Source organism: Garra rufa, chromosome 20 (assembly GCF_049309525.1).
Source record: "Garra rufa chromosome 20, GarRuf1.0, whole genome shotgun sequence".
NCBI classification, from domain to species: domain Eukaryota; kingdom Metazoa; phylum Chordata; class Actinopteri; order Cypriniformes; family Cyprinidae; genus Garra; species Garra rufa.
The window spans coordinates 37,674,097-37,688,136 of NC_133380.1; the positions used below are offsets into that span (position 1 = coordinate 37,674,097).

The 14,040-nt window shown below is 32.8% G+C and overlaps 1 protein-coding gene across 1 annotated transcript in view; it reads right to left on the reverse strand.

Annotated features, from left to right (window-relative positions):
• Window positions 1-14,040, reverse strand: part of pla2r1 (phospholipase A2 receptor 1) — a 55,218-nt gene that overhangs the window by 32,935 nt on the left and 8,243 nt on the right. The window contains exons 3-9 of the mRNA XM_073826153.1: window positions 12,111-12,284; window positions 11,407-11,571; window positions 10,144-10,257; window positions 5,030-5,176; window positions 2,711-2,899; window positions 2,461-2,618; window positions 2,042-2,152 (exon numbers count right to left, since the gene is read on the reverse strand). Coding sequence (XP_073682254.1) covers window positions 2,042-2,152; window positions 2,461-2,618; window positions 2,711-2,899; window positions 5,030-5,176; window positions 10,144-10,257; window positions 11,407-11,571; window positions 12,111-12,284 — 1,058 coding nt within the window. The remainder of the gene's footprint in view (window positions 1-2,041; window positions 2,153-2,460; window positions 2,619-2,710; window positions 2,900-5,029; window positions 5,177-10,143; window positions 10,258-11,406; window positions 11,572-12,110; window positions 12,285-14,040) is intronic.

Sequence of the window (14,040 nt, forward strand, 5' to 3'; positions counted from 1 at the left end):
TTTTTTATTAGTTCTATTTTTATTCGTTTTTAAAAATGCGTCACTACCAAAACATCAGCAAAAATGACTATAATTATTAGGGGCCAGGCACCTGTTGTATCCGTTGGCGTTCTTATTCTTCTTCTTCCATTTCTTCTGCTCTTGAGTCTATGGCAGCCCACAGAACCGCTTGTGGGAAAGTTGTGTAATTTGCCACACTGATAGAGGACAGTCTCATCATTAACCATAGCAAGTTTGGAGTCTCTAACTCAAGCTCTATAGCGCCACCACTTGTCCAAAGTTTCGCTTTCTTTGTGCTAATAACTTTTGCACATCTCTGAATATCTGAGTCGAATGATCACCAAAATTCAAAAATCGTAAGGTTTAGTTTTTTTTCTATTTTTAATTGTTTGAAAAACCTACTTTTTCGAACTTGTCCTAGACAGTTTGTATGATTTTCACCAAAATTGCCTCAGATCATTTTCAGACCATGGTGGCAAAAAGTTACAGAATTCAAGTTGATTAGTCAAACCGTTCTTGAATAACGCGTGAACAAATTCTACGAAAAGCGTGCAAAAATGGATGTGAGGCCATATCTCCGCAACGGTTTGGCGTATTGAGACCAAACTTGGTGTGTGTGATAACAAGCATGACCTGAATCTACCTGCAGTGTTTCGTCACAGTGCCACCTAGTGGTCGGGAGATATGAAAAATTGCTGTATTAGCTTATAACTTCTTAATGGTTTGGCCAAACATCCCGAAACTGGTCTTGTTAGATTCGGAGGAGCAATTTGCCATAAAATGCTATATTTTGCGAACGCATTGACGTATTGTTACGAAACTCTGTATGTGTGTTCGGCACCATGCCCTGACAGTACTCAAAAAACCTTGTGGTCAAAGGTCATAAGGAAATATTAAAAAAATGCTAATAACTTCTTATGAAAATGGCTTATTGTAATGAAAGTGATCTCAAAATATTCCTTGGGTCATGCCGAGAACATTGATGCCAATTATGCCAAAATTGGCCGAACTCCCTGTCTACCATTTTTGATTATTGTAGAAAAACAACTTTTTCAAACTCCCCCTAGACCATTAGTCTGATTTTCACCAAATTTTGACTCGGATCATCTCCAGACCACGCTGACAAACAGTTATGGATTTCGTTTTGATATACGAAACTGTTTTCATTTAACGCATCAACGAATTTGCTGGAAAGATGCCAAAGTGCATCTGAACTTATATCTCCGCAAAGCTTTGAGATATTTGCTCCAAATTTTGTATGTTGCATTATCATCTCACAATAATTACACCACATCAATTTTGTAACAGTGCCACCATTTGCTCAAAAGTAATAAACCATTCATTAACTATTATTTATGAAATTTCCAAAAATGCTAATAACTGTAGACTGCATTAGCCTTTTGTAATGAAACTGACCTCAAAATATTCCTTGGGTCATGCCGACAACATAGACCCCAATCATGCCACATCTGGCCAAACTTCCTGTCCACCAGTTTGTTTTATGTTGAAAACCTACTTTTCCGAACTCGTTCTAGACCGTTTGTCCAATTTTCACCAAAATCGAGTCAGATCATCTTCAGACTGTGCTGACAATAAGTTATGAATTTCATGTTGATAGATGAAACCGTTTTCGTACAGCGCCTCTACAAATTTTAGGCTTGATGCCAAAATGACTCTAAGGCTTTATCTCTGCAAAGCTTTGACATAAAGACACCAAACTTTGTGTGTGCTATTGTCACCTCACACTTAACACCACAACCATTTGATAACAGCGCCACCTGTTTGTCAAAAGAGATAAGCCATTAAATCATATTTCTAGAAGTTGTACATTATTTTTCTGACAATTTGACTAAAATCATTACTCCTAATGCACTTGTTCTGATGCTTCCCTTGCCTAGTGCTTGGCCCCGTAATTGCTGCTTGCAGCTATACTCTTTGATTTGTTTTGTTACTTTCTCATTTTTGATTCAACAAGATTGCTCTTTGGTTATAATTTCATTTCTCCTCACCGACATGTAACATGTTAAAGTAGCACTCTCACCTCTGGACATCCTTCATCCCATTCGCCAGTAGGATGCTGAGGAACAAGACCTGACACCTTACATATTGCTGCATGCTGCTCTCCACAATCCTCAAACTGCCATCTGCCTTCCTAAAACACACACACACACACACACACAATGAGCCCTTGATCAAGTACAGAAGAAGTTCAAAAAAGGTCAGATCAGTCACGTGACCGGTTGGATGCCTAGGCCTGCTGTGGTTTACTGCTGTGACTAACTGGTGGCTGTGCATCTGATTACCCAGGATAAAGCTTTCATGCAGTGACTGTCTCTGAAATCAGATCTTGCCGTTTTTAGTTGGCACACAGCTGCTGTCTTTATGGACACATGCTTCCTTTCTGACCACATACTGTATGCTCAGGTTATGACTAATCTGATCTCCGAACTCTGATCTCACCTTCCGGTCCGCTGTAACACAGATTTGTTTGTCATCTCGCTGATGGGAAGGCTCCTGAGAGTACCAGGATGTGAATGCGACGGGAGTGCCGTCTGACCATTGGACTGTTGACAGTTTGGCCTCCTTATGCAAGCCGATCCACACCTTAGAATTAGATCCTGGCACAAACAACATATTGTTATTACTGTGACTTCAATCAATGACACTATACACGGAAGAACATTTGCACTCAATATAAAATCCTGCTAACCATTGGATAGCAGTTTGAGCAGTAGTTCCTGCTGGGAGAGGGAGTGGATGCTGACCAGTTCTGCCCTAAAAGCTCTGCATGCGCTGGAAGAGCTGTTCCAGCTTGACTTCTCCTCCAGGTACCGGTAACAAAACCCATTGTGGTCCAACCAACCATTGGGACAAATTGTCTCCTTATACTGCCAGTTATCTTGAAGACAAATAGACAGAAAGAAGATTTCAAATATACTTAAAAACAGATACTACAACATAGACTAGTGTTTGAAGTTTTTGGTTGATTAAGATGGCCCCTTAAATCTTTCCAGAAAACCTGGAAACCTTTCTTAAATTATGTCAAAGATTTACTCTGTTCTCCTGGTGCATGTATTTTTTTTTCTTTCTTTGCTTTATGTACATGCTTTCAGTTATATTACATTATATTTATTATGTCACTTCTGATAAATTGAATGTATCCTTGCTGAACAAAAGTGTTTGTTTTTGTAATTTTGATAAAAAAATAAAATAAAAACAAAATGTCAAAATTCTTCAGTATTTTGTATTAAATTGCTGATGTTAAAATTATATCATATATATAGTATATATGTTTTTAATGGGAGGGTTGGGTTTAAACTGAGACAATCTGTACATACATACATATATATATATATATATATATATATATAGACAATCTGTAGTTTTTTACTTTCCTATAAATGTACCATTTTGTATTTATCTTGTTAAATACCAATAAAAAGATTACAAGGTATTCTTTGATTAATACAGAAAGTTCAAAAGAAGCTATTTTTTTGTAATTATTTATCTTATATATATCTCATTTCATCATGCATTTACTTTCACTTCTGATCAGTTTAATGGTTCCTTGCTGAACAAAAGTGTTTGTTGCTTTTGTCATTTTGATAAAAAATAAAATAAAATAAAATAAAATAAAAACACCAAGAATACATTTCTGGCCAGTATTTTCAGGTTATAAATAAATGTTAAAATTTTTCAGTATTTTGTCTATATTGTATCCTTGCTGAACAAAAGTGTTTTTTTAATGTAAGTTTTAAAAGAAAAGAAAAGAAAAGAAAAGAAAAGAAAAGAAAAGAACCAATAATACATTTCGGGCCAGTACTGAAAATCAATAATTATTTTCAGGTATTAAATAAATAGCTGATTTTTCAGAACATTATATTATATTTGTCACACCCCCGGACTTTCTTGTTGGTTTCTCCCATTCTCCCCCGTTGTTCTGAGTGTTTTTGGTTTCGCCGTCATTGTCTGCACCTGTGGTTGTAATTAGTCTGTCTATTTAAGGTGTGTGTTTTCCCCTGTACTCTTGTCGGTCTTTGATGTTAAATGGATGTTTTCCCCTGGTGTTCCCGTGTCTACCTGTATTCCGTTGGATTTATTAAATACGTCTTTTTATTACGTCGTTGTTCGTGTGTTCCTGCCTAATCCGTGACAATATTATATTAAAGTATATTATACTACATTATATTATAATAGATTGTTTAAACAATTTTTCGATAAATGTATCATTTTGTATTTATCTTGTTAAATACCAATAAAAAGATTAAAAGTTATTCTTTGATTAATACAGAAAGTTCAAAAGAAGCTATTTTTTTTAAATATATATATTTTATAACATATTAAATGCATTTACTTTCACTTCTGATCAATTTAATGGCTCCTTGCTTGTTTTTTTGTGTAATGATGATGGAAATAAAAACACCAATTAGAAAAAAAAAACACTAGCACTAACCAGGCACGATTTAACTTTTTTTAAAATCAAAAACTATTGATTTTATATATTTTTAACTATTTAAAAATAGGTATTAATTTCAATCAAGCCAACTTCATACCATCGTATGAAGCCAGTTGTTTTCTTATATTGTTGCGGATGACCCCGAGCGTTTCTATATTTACACACACCCTGTGAGAATCTATGTATTTGTTTGTTTTTGATATCCAGGGCCAGTAGTTCAGACTCTAGATGGGACACAGCTGTTGTGCATTTAAGCAAAACTCAGGACGTGCCCACGTCCTTCTCCTCCGACAAATCACAGTCAATGTTGACCATCATGGAAACAATAATCACTAGTCTGTATCTGACAGCAGACTCATTCTTTCAATAATGAGCACTGGAAAATGACAGGTTTTACGTTAAACTGGCTGTTACAAGCTTAAACTAGACGGACCTTGAGAAAACTAGGTGAATAGATTGTCTGGGAAAAGCCATGTTAGGGGAAAAGACAAAGAAACGGAAGGATGGGCGAACAAAAAGCTGGATTATTGAAAGGGAAGAATGAATGAGCAGTCAGATCACTCATCTCTTTACCAAGCGGCTCGGCATTCCGGCTGTGTTTGGTGGTTTTCTTGCAGATGTAGGGCAAGGCTGACTCACAGGACAGACTCTGCCAGGAACCCTGTGTGGAGTTAAACACCCCACACTGCTGGTTATCCTGCACTGGTTTGGAGGGCAGATCTGGACAGGAAGAGATGAATAAGGTAGACGGACAGAACCAGCTTTCAATGTAGAATCTATCACTGAGTCAAATGTGATGAGAGTGATTATATCCCTCAGGCCATCCCCAGCTAAAGATGTCATTTGGGTGAATATGTGTATGTTGAAAAGGCTTTCAGAAATTTTAGTCAACCCAATTACAAACATTGTAAATGTTTCATTTACTAATGGAACGTTCCCAAATGTGTGGAAATTAGTCTATCCACCTGCAGCTACAGTAGGGCTGGGCGATATGGCCAAAAAATGATCTGATAAATTTGTTCCATATTATTAATTTGATTATTTAATTTAATGTATTATTTAATATCATTTTTTTAAATATTTATAATCATGTTAATAACCTTTTTTAAATTTTAAATCTAAGATTTTAGTGTGGGGAGTCAGTAAAAAGAGGTTTAAAATGATCAACATTTAATTATTTGATTGTTTAATGTAATTGTATTTATTATTATTGAATATTATTTTTTTATTATGTTTAATAATGTTTTTTTTATTACTTTTAGCATGGGGAGTCAGTAAAATGAGGTTCAAAACAGAAATTAATATTCAATAAATTAATTACGTAATTTTAATTATTATTGAATATTATTTTTAAAATATTTATAATAATGTTAATAACCTTTTTTAAATTTTAAATCTAAGATTTTAGTGTGGGGAGTCAGTAAAAAGAGGTTTAAAATGATCAACATTTAATTATTTGATTGTTTAATGTAATTGTATTTATTATTATTGAATATTATTTTTTTATTATGTTTAATAATGTTTTTTTTTAATTACTTTTAGCATGGGGAGTCAGTAAAATGAGGTTTAAAACAGAAATTAATATTCAATAAATTAATTATGTAATTTTAATTATTATTGAATATTATTTTTTTAAATATTTAAAATAATGTTAAGAACCCCTTTTTAAAATCAATTTTAGTGTGCGGAATCAGTAAAAAGAGGTTTAAAATAATAATTAATATTCAATTATTTGGTAATTTTATTTTATTGATTACCATTAAATATTAATTTAAAAATATTTATAATGGTAATAACTTTTTTAATTAATTTTAGTCTAAGTAGACAGTAAATAGTGGTTTAAAACGATAATTAATATTCAATTATTTGATTATTTAATTTAATTGTATTATTTATATTATATTACAATTTTAATTTTTAAATTTTATTTAATATTAATTTTAATTTAATATTAATATTATTGTTATTAAAAGCTTTTATCCCCAATTCTGGACTGTTTTTTTTTTTTTTTTTACATTGTTCATTTGTGTGTTTTTTGGTTTAACATTATATTGTAATTTGCACAGTATATGATAATTTTTTGTTATTATTCTGACAGTTTGAGTTGTTTATTTATTTTTGTTTTAATTAATCATTGCTCTTCTATTGTATCATCCATAAATCAAGATAATAACAGTTAAAACCACAAATATAGCCCCTTATTACCATGGTAAAAAATTTTATATGGTTCCTAGGTATTTGTTTGAAAAACAGTAGTCTAAATACATTTAGTATAAATGCATAAACGTTATAGTTTAAATCTTAAAAAAATACTGTAATTATTTTCTATTACTCCTTTATGGAACTCTTGTTATCATTTATCGAGGAAATGAATATTGTGCGATAATTATTAAGCTACAGACCTATTTTTCTCCATATAGTGGACTTCAATGGTGCTCAACAGATTGAAGGTTAAAAATACAGTTTCAGCGCAGCTTCAAAGGGCTCTTAACGATCCCAGCTGAGGAATAAGGGTCTTACACTGCAAAAAATGCTTTTCTAACTTAAATTTTTTGTCTTGTTTCCAGCGAAAATATCTAAAAATTCTTGAATCAGGAAAGATTTTCTAGAAAAGTTAAAATTATTATCTTGTTTTTAGTAAAAACAGGTCAAAATTAGGTGTGTTTTTGCTTAAAACAGGCAAAATAATCTGCCAATGGGGTAAGAAAAATAATCTAGTTGTCTGCTTGAAATAAGATTTTTTTGCTTACCCCATTGGCAGATTATTTTGCCTGTTTTAAGCAAAAACTCACTTAGTTTTGACTTGTTTTTACTAAAAACAAGACAATAATTTTTACTCGTCTAGAAAATCCTTCCTGATTCAAGAATTTTTTGAAACTTTGGCTGGAAACAAGACAAAAAATCTAAGTAAGAAAAGCATTTTTTGCAGTGTATCTATTAAAACGATCCATTATTTTCTAAAAGTAAAAAAAAAAAAAGTATATTCTTTTTAACCTCAAATCAGTGTTAATTTCTTTGGCGAATAATTTTCGTCAACAACATTTTTCACAGACGAAAACGAGATGATAACGAAATGAAAACTAGTTTTGAATGACAAAAACCATGACAAAAATCTATTGACATTTTCGCCAACGCATAAAAACAAGACGAAAATGTTATGGAGGGACGATTTAGAAAGAGATTCATTCAGAAAGAAAGGTTATTGCGTAGATATGAACTTTATCACAGCCTATTGATCTACCCTGTAGGATAGATCGTAAACATAACATATACATCAACTGCACGTCTCATAAAACATTCAAAAATCTGGGAGAAAAAGAAGAGCAGACATATGGATAAATTTGAGGACGCAAAAGAGAACACAATTCGGACACAAAAAATGATGTTGAATTGTCCGGGTTGATGAGTATTCATGTAAACACAATCGGTTACATCTTAGTTGAATGTAAACAATTGGGAGACTATCAGTACATTGAATCTGTGCATTCGGTTTTAAAGGGACAGCAGCCTAATTTAGTTGCTGTCTGTGGCATTGATGTTAAGCAAGCAACAAAAGACAGACAGAAAATCACTCACTGCTCTTGACTGAGTCACTTTAGTAACCCTAATAAAGATTAATCTAAATGTATTTATATAAATAAATGTCTGCTTGAAAGAATGAAGAATGTGGTAAACAAGTTGTTATAAAGAAGGCATAATTAGCCTATATGTTCTTGTTTCTTTATGAGAAGTGGTTTCATTTCATTTTAATATAAAAGCATGTTGCATATCACAGCAGTTAAATCTGTGTCCATCTTGATAAAACCTTAATATGAAACCTGTTTATGTTTAATAAATGCATTACACTGTAACTAAACCCATTAGACTTTAAACGGTTTAAAGTCGGTTTAAAATCTAATGGGTTTAGTAAGTATGATATTTAGTCGACTAAAACTAGACTAAAACTAAAAACAATTCAGACGACTAAAATATGACTAAAACTAAATGGCATTTAGTCAAAAGACTATGATTAAAACTAAATCAAAATTTGCTGTCAAAATTACCACTGCCTCAAATGCTTGTCTTGTCTAGCTCTGCGATGCGGATGCATACTCTGTGTACTCCGGTTCAATACAGTTAGGGTACGTCGAAAAACTCCCATCTTATTTTCTCCTCCAACTTCAAAATCATCCTACATCGCTGCAGAAGTACCGACCCAGTGTTTCGAAAATAAACGTGCAAAGAAGTGTCAAACACCTTTTACAAAAAAACACTAAAACAGCGATGTAAAGCGATTTTGAACTTGGAGGAGAAAATGAAATGGGAGTTTTTCAACATACCCTAACTGTTTTGAACCGCAGAGCTAGACAAGACAAGCATTTGTGGTTAGAAAGTGTATAAATATTATTTTTTGAAGAAAATGACCAATCATTTCGCTAGATAAGACACTTATTCCTTGGCTGGGATTGTTTAGAGTCTTTTGAAGCTGCGTTGAAACTGCCTTTTAACCTTCAATCTGTTAAAGGAACTTCAGTGGACTTCAGTGGTGCTTAAAGGAACACTCCACTTTTTTTGGAAATAGGCTCATTCTCCAACTCCCCCTGAGTTAATAAATTGAGTTTTACCGTTTTGAAATCCATTCAGCCGTTCTCCTGTTCTGGCGATATCACTTTTAGCATAGCTTAGCATAGATCATTGAATCCTATTAGACCAAAAGCATCACGTTTATTTGTCATATTTAAAACTTGACTCTTCTGTAGTTATGTTGTGTGGAAAATGTAAAGCTGCGATTTTCTAGGCTGATAAGATTAGGAACTACACTTCCATTCCGGCGTAATAGTCAAGGAAGTTTGCTGCCGTAATATGGCCGAAGCAGGCGCAGTAATATCACACAGCACATGTGCAAATGCTAACCTAGCTGGGAACTAATTTCAGGCGCTGCGTGATATTACTGCGCCTGCTTCGACCATATTACAGCAGCAAACTTCCTTGACTATTACACCAGAATGGAAGTGTAGTTCCTAATCTTATCGGAGCTTTACATTTTCCGCCGGTATTAGTACACGATATAACTACAGAAGAGTCAAGTTTTAAAAAAGGAAAAATATCGAAACTCGTTGGTCATTTTTGAACGCGATGCTATTGGTCTAATAGGATTCAATAATCAATGCTAAGCTATGCTAAAAGTGATATCGCCAGAACAGGAGAACGGCTGAATGGATTTAAAAACGGTAAAACTCAACTTATTAACTTGGGGGTATTTGGAAAATGAGACTATTTCCAAAAAAAGTGTAGTGTTCCTTTAAGCACCACTGAAGTCCACTATATGGAGAAAAATCCTGGAATGTTTTCCTCAAAAAAAAAGAATTTCTTTGTCACTGAGGGTGAGTAAATTATAAGAAAACTATAAGGAAATGTATATTCTGGTACTGGAGTAATCCTTTAACCCAAAGAGTTGCTGGTAGCCATTGACTTCCATAGTACAAAAAGCAATGAAAGTCAATGGGGACCAGAAACAGTTTGGTTACCGACATTCTTCAAAATGTCTTCAACAGAGTTTGAAGTTTAGAACAGAGGTCTTATGGGTTTGGAACCACATGAGGTGAGCAATTAATGACAGAATTTTCATTTTTGGGTGAACTATAGCTTTAATAAGTAATCCTGCGCATGAAACAACTCTTTAACCTTATAACATAAGCCAAATGTACCTTCGGTAAAACTGACAAGACCCAAAGGAGATCCATCAGACCACTGCCATCCCCCCTGTTGACTGAGATGGTTTAATCCAATCCAGACCATCACACCCATATCTGAGAGTCTTCCTGGTGGAACACAATAACAACAGTCATGAACCAATCAAATACTTCCATTAAAACTATCCAGGTTATAAAATGTTCAAACAAACTCTTTAGTAAAAATCACTGAACTACATAAAAAGAAACAACAAGACAAAGAACAGCACCATAAAAAGTCTACATATGACTATTACAATTATCTTATAGTTTCAGAAGACTGGGAATATAGTAGTCACATGGACTACTTTTTTGGTACTTTTTGTGCTTATTAGAGCTGGACAGTATAACTAACCATACACACTGAAATAAATATTTTTTTTCTTCTTTTAAAACATTTAAAAGTCTTATTCTATACTTTTGACCTGAAGTGAAGTTGCTTATTTCCTTTTAACGCAGTGCATTCAATTGCATTTACCGTTTAACAACCTAAACTAGCATGACTTTCTAAGTCAAACAGTTTTCGCCGGTGAGACCATGCTCACTGGAATATCAAAATACCCATGAAAAAACACTGTTTTGTAATGCATCTGAAAAGTTTGAGATTTTGGGCTTTTTGGTTTCAGACTAGTGAAAGAAAAACATCCACAAGACACAGTTAAGTGTTGTTTTAGCACTTTATCTATTTGTTTCAATAGATTTCGATTACAATACATGTTTTTAAAGGCTGTTTTCTCAAAATGAGTTTTTTCTCCTACACCGAGGCATAAATCTACCCTTTAGTAGCACTTAGACACAAAAACTTTACAATTTATTCCTGTCTACATCCTGAAGGTTTTTACAGAGGGATTTGTTCATATATAATTTGCTTGATTTTATACAACATTTTATACAAAACTGTAAAAATAATTTTCTGCCTGTTCTAAGTATTTTCTGAGAATATGAGATGCCGAAAATCCCCTCTGTGAAAACATTTGACTCTAATATGTCAAAAAAATTAAACAAGAATTTTGAAACTGACTTCATCCAGTGTTTCGATTTTTGTACTAGAAATGTATGCAAATTAGCGCATATTTCATTAAATAATTTGCATATTTAAACCTGACATTTTAGAAAACTTGTAATACAAAAAATGATAGCAATTATCAACATAATCAATCATCTGGGTAAGTAAGGTAATAACTATTAGTTTTTTTTACCCTATTCACCTGCAGTGTCTCGCCTTAAGTGTCTGTATACCTTTGATATAGCTCTGTTCACTGGACTGTGTGATGGACAGAAGACTTCCGCCCTGTGCTTGACAGGAAGTAAGAGCTTGACTCCAAGTGAGGATGGAGTACAAGTTAAATTGATAACAAGCATTCAGCTCCGGATGGCTCTCCCAGAATTCATTGCAGCCTGACACTGGAAAAAAAAAAAACATAGACAGAATTTTTTTAATGCTTTTTTTCTCGTTTCTTTTTTTTAAACAGTAATATTGTCAAATATGATGGACATTTAAAATAACTGTTAGTGTGAAATGTTATTTATTCCTGTGATCAAAGCTGAAATTTCAGCATCATTACTCCAGTCTTCAGTGTCACGTGATTCTTCAGAAATCTTTCCAATATGCTGATTTGCAGCTTAAGAAACATTTATTTTTAATATCACTGTTGAAAAGAGTGTGTTTTTGTGTGGAAATGGTAATGCATTTTTCACAATTCTTTGATGAATAGAAAGTAAATATATTAAAAAAAAGCATTTATTTGAAACAGAAAACCTCTCTAATATTGTAAATGTTTTTACTGTCACTTTTGATCAACTTAACATGCCCTTGCTGACTTTTCTATACAGCACCGTTCAAAAGATCAGGAATGTTATTCCATTCCTGATCTTGTAAACGGTGGTGTATAGAATAGTAAAAGGAACATATTTCAGTTAATTAATATGTGGATTTACAGTACCTGGACTTGGACAGAAGCCCCATTTCTCATCTTGATCATAGCGGTTTGTGGTGGCACACCAGAGGTGACGGTCCTCTCTGCCCTCAGAGGTACAATCCCAGAACCATTTATTGTTGTATTTGAAAGGTATGGAGCAGGTCATGCCATGGGAGTTTCCTTGTAGCGTGTGGATGTCTGTCAACACCAGGAAAACAACAGTTGTAGAACAAGCAGAAGCTGTATGACTGCAGCCACATCAAATAAACCTCATCAAACAAAACACTGAATGTATTCGTTTAAAGTGGTCGACCAAAATGGGACCTCAGTCATTGACAAAGATATCTAAAGAGCAGTTTCGCTTAGATAAGTTTAAGTTTTAAGTAATGTGGTGTGGCCAACATGCAGAAGAATATTTATATATTAGGGCTGGATAAAGAAATATTGATTTCTCGATTTTAAACTATTTTAATTTTTACGAAATCGATATTGATTCTTAAATCCCAAGAATCAATTAGTCTAGCCTGTTTTCAGCTTTCGTCGCGCACCTTCCATACAATAAATCGCAATAAGCTTTGTGCTTTATTAATTTTAATACGAAAGTCTCTGATTTTCAAATTCTGTCCATTTTATTACAGTATTCAAACAATAAATGCCGTTTTGGCGCTGTTTAGAGAAACATAAAAATTGTAAAATATTTTTACAATTTTAAATAGCTGCTATATTTGAATGTATTTTAAAATGTAATTTATTCCTGTGATTTTAAAACTGAATTTTTAGCAAAAAACAAAAAAACATTTATTATTATTATTATGATGTTGAAAACAATGGAGTAGAATTTTTTCAGGTTTCTTTGATGAATAGAAAGTTCAGAAAAATAGCTAATATTTTGTAACATGTCTTTATTATCACTTTTGATCAATTTAATCAATTTAAAGCATGCTTGCTTAATTAAAGTATTACATTTTTATAATGTCTATAATTCTAATATATTAGATTCTATTAGAATATATCAGCATATTAGAATGATTTCTGAAGGATCGTGTGATGATGCTGAAAATTCAGTTTTGATCACAGGAATAAATTTCATTTTAAAATATATTCAAATAGAAAGCAGTTATTTTAAATAGTAACAATATTTCACAATATCACTGCTTTTGCTGTATTTTGGAGCAAATAAATGCAGGCTTGGTGAGCAGAAGAGACTTTTTTAAAAACATTAAAAATCTTACTGTTCAAAAACTTTTGTATGTTATGGAAAATATATTATTTTTTTGTGATTGTCACATTTTTATAGTCATTAAATAGTAACTTTTCTTGAAAATAAATACAATTTGTATAAAACCATACGAAATCAATGTAAATACTAGAGTCTAAAAACTTGCCCCAAAGTTCACACCATAGCTATAATGTAGTAACTGGTAATGAAACAGGAACAATATTGTTAAAATCAGTTTCAGAAAAAGTTTTTCCAGCTAATCTCTCTGTGTTTTATATTTCTCATCTTTCATAAATGTCAGGGGGCAAGTTGTCATTTTTACTGGTGCTAGATGCTAATATGTTGTAAAATCAACCCATTTTTAAATAGCATGAGTATATTTGTAGCAATAGCCAATATTGTATGGGTCAAAATTATTGATTTTTTTTATGCTAAAAATCATTAGGATATTAAGATCATGTTTCATGAAGATATTTTGTAAATTTCCTACCATAAATATATCGAAACTCAATTTTTGATTAGTAATATGCATAACTTCATTTGGACAACTTTAAAAGCGATTCTCGATATTTAGATTTTTATGCACCCTCAGATTCCAGATTTTCAAATTGTTTTATCTCGGCCAAATACTGTCCTATCCTAACAAATCCATACATCAACCAGCTTTAGATGGTGTACAAATCAAAAAATGTACCTTTATGACTGGTTTTGTGGTCGACGGTCACATTTATTAGC